This window comes from Cydia fagiglandana, chromosome 19 (assembly GCF_963556715.1).
Source record: "Cydia fagiglandana chromosome 19, ilCydFagi1.1, whole genome shotgun sequence".
NCBI classification, from domain to species: domain Eukaryota; kingdom Metazoa; phylum Arthropoda; class Insecta; order Lepidoptera; family Tortricidae; genus Cydia; species Cydia fagiglandana.
The window spans coordinates 9,007,482-9,015,356 of record NC_085950.1 but is presented as its reverse complement, the minus strand read 5'-3'; the positions used below and the strand labels follow the sequence as shown (position 1 = coordinate 9,015,356).

General features: G+C 39.5%; 1 protein-coding gene across 1 annotated transcript; it reads left to right on the top strand.

The window, feature by feature from the left end:
* Positions 1–2,044: 2,044 nt before the first annotated feature.
* LOC134674021 (cilia- and flagella-associated protein 144-like) lies at positions 2,045–7,062 on the top strand. Its single transcript, XM_063532067.1, has 4 exons — positions 2,045–2,152; positions 4,047–4,175; positions 5,233–5,392; positions 6,898–7,062. The coding sequence occupies exons 2-4, from the start codon at positions 4,052–4,054 to the stop codon at positions 7,025–7,027; spliced, it is 414 nt and encodes a 137-aa protein (XP_063388137.1). The 5' UTR covers positions 2,045–2,152; positions 4,047–4,051; the 3' UTR covers positions 7,028–7,062.
* Positions 7,063–7,875: the final 813 nt, after the last annotated feature.

Here is a 7,875-nt window from a genome sequence, read left to right as displayed (position 1 = left end):
GGGCTTGCCAAAGCCGGAGCTTGAGGAACGCCCGCCGCCCACCATCAGCGATCCGCCTGCTGCGTTAAATACCAGCGGGCCTGTGGATGATAGCTACGTTCGGTACCCGTGAGTGCACTAGACTTTTATCCCAGGTTTTGGCCAAAACCCCGCGTCCCGTTCGTCTCGCGATCGTAGATTAAGGTTTACTATAGTGTCACCCCATAACCGCCGACAGTTTAGAGAAACCGATTGTATTCTGAGCAGCGCCCGCCCTAAAGCGGAGTGCATTGTAGTAGTTAGCGAATTGTATTAAATTGCATGTCATATATTTGGTCTTATCTTTTCAATATCCTATCAAGTTCCCATTAACCAGGTTAGAGTAACAAGAGGACCCTTGCACTCCAAAGGTGAAATGTTTTACTGCGGATCTTATCCGGGGCATCACTTCCATTAATCATTTAGACATCTTAAAAACCTTATTATTTCTTATACACAACAATATCATTTTTTATATACGACAAATATTTAAAAAAAATACACAAACTCTCAACTCACTCTCAAGAGCCTTAACCTGCCGAAACAGGGGCCCTTTACCTTAACTTATACATTTTGACAAGTTTTCACTATGTAATTGATGCCTCAAGGCCGTTTGTTTACAGGTGGCCTACCGCGAAACGCGAAAATCGAATTTTCTTTATCTGCCTCTCTATCGATCGAATAGGCAAGAGTGATAGAGAGGCAGAAACCGAACTTTCGATTGTCGTGTTTCACGGTAGGCCATGTGATTGGCCTAGTGACGCCCTCTACGCAGAGTTTTGCCTAATATTCCCTATAAAAAGCGGTGAGTTGTCCTGATTCAATCACTAAGTATTCATTCATTCACTATAACGCCATCTGTTTTTAGTTTTGCGCTTTTTAACCGACTTCCAAATCCCAAAGGAGGAGGTTATCAATTCGGTTTTTTTTTTATGCTTGTTACTCCATATCTCCGTCATTACTAGACCGATTTTGAAAATTCTTTTTTTGTTTGTATGTATATGTATAAAGATTGGTCCCGTTTTTGTCAAAATCCAGTTCTGATGATGGGATCCATGAGGAATCGACGGAACTCCTCAAATCTTAAAGGCATACATATAGTAATTTTTGTGTTTTTATCAACAAATCAAGCATATACATTTAAAAACGTGACATTTGATGAAGTGGAACTGCTGATGATGATCAGAACGGAACTCTTCAACGACGCATAGTTCACGTTTGACGATTTGTCCTCTTCGTTAAGTAAGTTAAGTTTTTAAGCCACATTTTTGTCAAACTTGAGTTCTGATGTTGGGATCCATGAGGAATCGAGGGAACACCTCAAATCTTAAAGGCATGCGTATAGAGATTTTTGTATTTTTATCAGAAAATCAAGCATTTTCATTAAAAACTGTCGCATTTGATGAAGTGGAACTGCTGATGATGATCAGAACAGAACTCTTCAACGACGCATAGTTCACGTTTGGTGATTTCGAATTTCGATTTTGACTTGGACTGGGACCCGGACTCGTACCCGGATCCGGTTTGGACCCGGACCTGGACTTGGACTCGGACTCGGACCCGGACTCGAACCTGGACTCGGACCCGGACTCGGACTCAGAGACCCGGACCTTGACCCGGAAAACCACTATGATACCTAAACTAAATAAACCGCTATGATTACCTACCATAAAATGTATAAAGTATGATGATGCCAAACCCCTCCCGCTCAAACCCCCGTACACCGCACCGCATGCGCCGTTAAGTGGGTTAGGTTAGGTTTGAACTGCGATCCTCACAGAACTGAACTGCTATCAGAGAAGTGGGTTAGGTTAGGCTAGAACTACGACCCTTACGGAAACGAAATGCTAATAGAAAGTACTGGTTTTACTTCCTTTTCTACATAGTGCACCATTTACCATAATCTTTCACCGGGCCCCATAGAAGTCGGTTTTTTTTTTCTTAAAAATTATAACCTATTATATTTGGTTTAACCTACCGTTTTGTGCTTATGATACAGGGCCCGCCTGTTATTCAATATGTATATTTTTGACTTTTGTCAATGTCATTCAAACATAAACACAAACATTTAGGCAAGAAATTATTTATCCAACATTATTTATACATTATTTACACAGATAATTATCATCAAAAGGTAAGGTTAATAACTTTTGTCGATATAATTATGTATTCTATTTATTGTAACGAAAAAACTAGAGAGCTTGGGATATTATACTACATTACTATATACCTAAGTGTGAGATACGGGAGTGTTTTAAAATGGTTTTAAATCGGCACGAGTTGCAATTACCCAATTTTCGCACATGTATCGTCATGTGTTGTCGTCGTATGTAGTGAGTAAGTTGTATGCACCCATATTTTTACACTTGACTGTACCTACCACAGACAAAACATCTTCCAGACTTAGCATAATCGCGCATACGGTAATTTTACTCCATGTTCGAGTCGATAAGTGTCTTTGTTTGAGGTCCGTGTCTTTGAACGGACCAATCACGGCAAGGGACTTCGCTCACCTCGTCCCGCGCACCCCCGCATTTTTGGCATCATCGGTTGCATGAAATAATTGCTCTAAACTCGGTCTAGAGGATTCCTAGTCTATGGTACCTACATATATTGAGAACTATGTGAAGTGTGCAATAAATAGTATCGTATTTTATTGTAATGCATATTATTATATACCTAATATACACGGTGTAACATGAGTAAACCGAATAATTTTAACAGCGTATTCCTGATCATATTTAGAGACAAAAATGTCCTATAAACTTTTTTTAAAAACGCCTAGTTTCAGAGATAATATTAATTTAAAAATAAACAAGTGTTTGTTGTTACATAATGTAAAAGGCTTTTTTGATGGTAATGTTGCTGCTATGGGACGTAGTTTAAATATCCTTATTGATAGATGTCAAAAAGTGACAAGTACCACTTTGCAAAAAGAAGGTATTGCGAAAAAAAAATGTAAAAATCAATTTTAAGTAACAAGTTCACCAATAACATTTATTTTTTTATGTACAAATACATTCAAAAAATTGAAAAAAAAACAAAACAAAATAAATTTTTTTTTGGCGAAAATGACCTAAACTCATATTACATTTTTTCCTTCTTTTGACCTCAGACATGCGTGGTTATAATTATTCGGTTTCCTCATGTTACACCGTGTATTATTACATATGCTTATAACCCCATAGGTACTTGATGAAATACTTGGCATGAAAACTTAACGAGATCCAACTCTATCACACAATAACTTTGAATACGGCGATATTCCTATACCCGCAGGGTAAGCGATGCAATTTTGGGTGTCAGTCGGCGCGATTCGGGAAATGAATTAGAGATTCACTAGATATGAAATAGTAAAGATATGAGACGTTCCACGGCAAAAGGTACTATTGCCCCGGCTGAGTAATGGAGCGGCGTTAATAATAGCGTAAGTGCCAGCCGCCATAAGGTACCCTTTGCCGTGGAACGTCACATATCTTTACTATTTCATATCTAGTGAATCTCTAATTCATTTCCCGAATCGCGCCTAGTGTCAGCCTTAGAAGATAGGTATCAAAGAGAATATAATCACTTGATTGGTATAGCCAAATGGAGACGCCTTAGGGCTTGTGCACAAATCACGCGAGGTCATCGGACTCCCCCTCCCCCCATCGGAGTCACGAAACTTCGCGATAGATCACGTTGGGGGAGGGGGGTATAAAGGAAACCTTACGTGTATTTTTCTACAGTGAACGAAACTAAGAAAAAAAAACCTATCACATAAGTAGATACTTTTTCTCGGTTTCTTTAAACATAGATCTTCACTCTGCACTTCAAAATAGCGAGTCTATTTAATAACGAAAATATAAAAATAAACACGATTTGCTATATATATATACAAGACTATTTAGGTATCTTAAAATTAGGTCAAATGAAAAAATTCAAAAAAATACACGACACCAAATATCACCAAGGGGGAAGGGGGGTCAGAAAGTATCAGAACCCCTTTTCTGTAATTTTCAGTACAAAACATCTGCCGTATTTTTCAGCAAATATGGGTGACGGGAAATGCACGTTCGGGACTCGTCCCCCAGTCGATCTGCAGATGCTCAACGAGAAGATCAACCGGGAGGTGAAGCACTTTAGGAACTACAAGACTTACCGGCCCAACTTTGGATGTTAGTTAAGATAAGATAAGATGAGATGAGATAAGATAAGATAAATGGGGAAAATGCCGATGACCGGATCGAGTGGAGAAAACGAGGGGAGACCTTTGCCCAGCAGTGGGACACCAAAGTAGTAGGCTTTAAAAAAGTTAAGATAAGATAGTTCTTTATTGTAGTTATGTGTAGGGTCGTTTTTAAATAGTTAATACTGAATAGTAGAAGATACAGGGTGCCGGCATCTACTGGGACATTTTCTGCAGAGAAGGAAGGAAAAAGTGTTGCGGAAGGGGTCGCACTCGCTTTGTTGTTGTCTCGTTCGCCGCTAGGCCTTATAGCTTTGCTCTAATGTACAGTCAGCAGCAATATTTGCTAAGCGGGCGAGGTGTTCACAATGATCTTGACTCGACTTTATTATTAAGAGAATAAGCGCGTAAAGGTAATTTCGAACACCTTGCCCGCTTAACAACTTCTGCTGCTCACTGTAAATTGTATCGATTTAGCAGTAGCGGATAATGATATTTAGAAAATGGCAGCCATTTTGATCAATGTCAGGCACGTAGGATCAACCACACAAAAAAATAAAGAACCGACAAAGTTCACTTGCTAGTGTTGGTAGGAATTCGCGTCTCTGAATTTGAAGAACTCGTCTCGTTCTTACCAAAAATCGTCAGGCTCTAGACTCAGAGTCGATTCCTTTAATGAGTTTCTCCTCTATCTAGCTACTACTATATCTAGCCTCCGAATAAAGACTCCGTCAACAATTTTGTAGAACTTAACTACTTCCATATTAGTGCGAATGAGACAGAGCGTTTCGTTTCGTTTCTCTGCGAACGATTATCATCTTGGCTAGGCCCCCAGAGAAATATAGTAAGAATAGAGTGCTCATTCCATTCATCAGCTTTGATACCAAAACGACTATTATTTTCGCAGTCGACGTCTAGCATCGAGTAGCAGAATTATCAGTAGCGCTACTCTTAAAATGTATGGAGTGAGCACTCTATGTATTTTTTCCAGATTTTTTCTCTATGACTCAAAGGACTCGCGTCTTAACCAACACTATTCTTCACAGCTCTGCCTGTCGCCACAAAGTTCTACGCGCGGCACGATCAGCTCAAGGACGAATCAGAAGAGCAGATAAAAAAGATCGCCGGCTATGCCTACAACGTGGCCCAGACGAGGGCCAAGGGACCACACAGCAAGTACCCTGCACCCGTCATCGAGAGCCATGTGTAAGACTCTTCTTTAATACACTTAGCGCCACTTGCACCATCCCACTAACCCGAGATTAAGCGGTTTAACCGTTAACACAGTGTCAAATTGTACTGGTGACTATGGTAACTCCAGGTTTAACCGGTTATCCCCGGATTAGTGAATGGTGCAAGTGGCCCTTTAGGGAGTTTAGGGTCGGCTGCACCAAATCGTCTGTCACCGTAAAAGCGTTCGCTAAATTCTAGTGTATGGCAAGCAGAGATGTGAAAAATACTTTATAAAAAGTATTTAAATACAAAATACAAATACTTCCTTGATAATACTATTTCAAATGCAAAATACAAAATAGTTTTTGAATTTGTATTTAAATACAAAATACGAAATAGGTATTTTCAAAATACTTGTTAAAATACAAATACTTTGCGATAAAAGGTACTCTGAGTAGTGAATACCTAGTCTGAATTCAAAAGTATTACTCCGAATTTCCGAGTTGAAAAGACTCTCTTTATTCTTTGAAATCAATCCTCTATCTGAAGTGCAAATTTCTAGATGTTTGCTCATATTAACCGGTAGGATGTAGGTATGGATGATGGTTTTTAACGGCCAACTTTTAAAGCATTAATTTGTAATGTTTTACAGCTAGTATAATGCCTCTCGTTAGTGTGATGAAAACGTCTCGTTTGTGTTTCACCAGGGCAGAAAAGTTTGTTCTCCTCTCGTGCCTTGAAACCCTCGCAACACTCAAGATTCCACTTTTTTAACCACTCGCTACGCTTGTGGTCATGTGCGACGCTACTAAACAGATTCAACAGTTCCATGTTAAAAGAATGAGAGAGTTGCCAGAATTGTAATATCAGAAGAGATTGTAACTCCTACCTACATTACCTACCTACTATAAAGTATTTTGTATTTTGAAAATAGAAAATAGGTCCCAAAAACTATTTCAAATAAAATACAAAATAGTTTTCTTCAAAAGGTATTTAAATACAAAATAGGTATTTTGCATTTTGTATTTGCATTTTAAATACAAGTATTTCAAATAAGTCACATCTCTGATGGCAAGTTTCATAGAACTCTGCTGCGTAACGTTGATCATTTGTTGCAACTTACCCTTAGTGCCACTTGCACCACCCCACTAACCCGGGTTAACCGGTTAAACAATTTGACAATCGGTTAACGGTTTAACTGCTTAACCCCGGGTTAGTGAAATGGTGCACGTGGCGCTTATGTAGTAACTTCTGCCCGATACTTTGTCTGCGTGGGATGTTGATGATTGATAAAATCGGACAAGTGCGAGTCGGACTCGCCCACCGGGGGTTCCGTACTTTTTAGTATTTGTTGTTATAGCGGCAATAGAAATACATCGTCTGGGAAAATTTCAAATGTCTATCACGGTTCATGAGATACAGTCTGGTGACAAACAGACGGACAGTCAGTCAAACAGTGGAGTCTTAGTAATAGGGTCACCTTTTTACCCTTTGGGTACGGAACCCTAAAAATGAACTTGTTTTTTTATTTCCTATAGATACGGCTGGTATACAAACCCTCTTGTGCCCATGGACCGTAACGACACGCGTTTCTACCACCCGAAGAAGGAGAGCACCCACACCAAGATAGAGGTCATCATTCGCATGTGCAACCCCAAGAAGGGTTAACACCACAGACTACACACACACCGCGTTATGAAGAGTTTACAAACAGTTAACGACGTCACCTTAACCTTTTGGACGCCAATGACCGATATATCAGCACCGCAGGTTCAACGCCAGACTGATTAATCGGTCACAGACCACAGAGCAACATAGACCTACGTGCATATGCATAAAGTTCAATTTCAGTTTTGACACTTGGGTGACGTGGCGTCCGAGTGGCTGCTTTTATGTTTGACACGGCGTCGAAAAGGTTAAATATGAGCAATTTCACTTGTGAAAGCTTAGAGAATATAAAAACGGAGTAGCCATTAACAGGCGTCCCCTCTGTCGAAAATAGGCGGCCAATGGTCATACACATTGCATGGACTGACGTTTATCTAACATGGCTATTTTTACGTTACATATTGACGTGCCCCTCCCCGCAAATCTCGGCGGACTATTTTGTACCGAAAATTACAGACATGGCGTCTCCGTTTGGTTATGTCCTCTATGTGTGAAATACTGCAATTCGAGCAACAAAACACTGTTTTATATACTATAGCAACCCAGGTACGCTCCAATAGCAAAAATTTTGTAAATCTTTTTAATTTACACGAGTACTAGTCTTAACTTTATTATGGGCGCAACTGAAATAAATAAGTGATCGCGCTCCCGTACAACATTTGTAAGGGCGCTTAGGTGTTGACTTAGATTCTCTTGTGTTCTATCTACTAGTTGAGATCTGTGATTAACACACACAAGGGTGACAGGAAATTAAAAATGTAATATTGTACGCTTTAAAAATATAAGTACCTATTTTTTTATGTCATTAGACTTTTCTTTCTTAGAATTTTGAATTAATGTAAAGTATC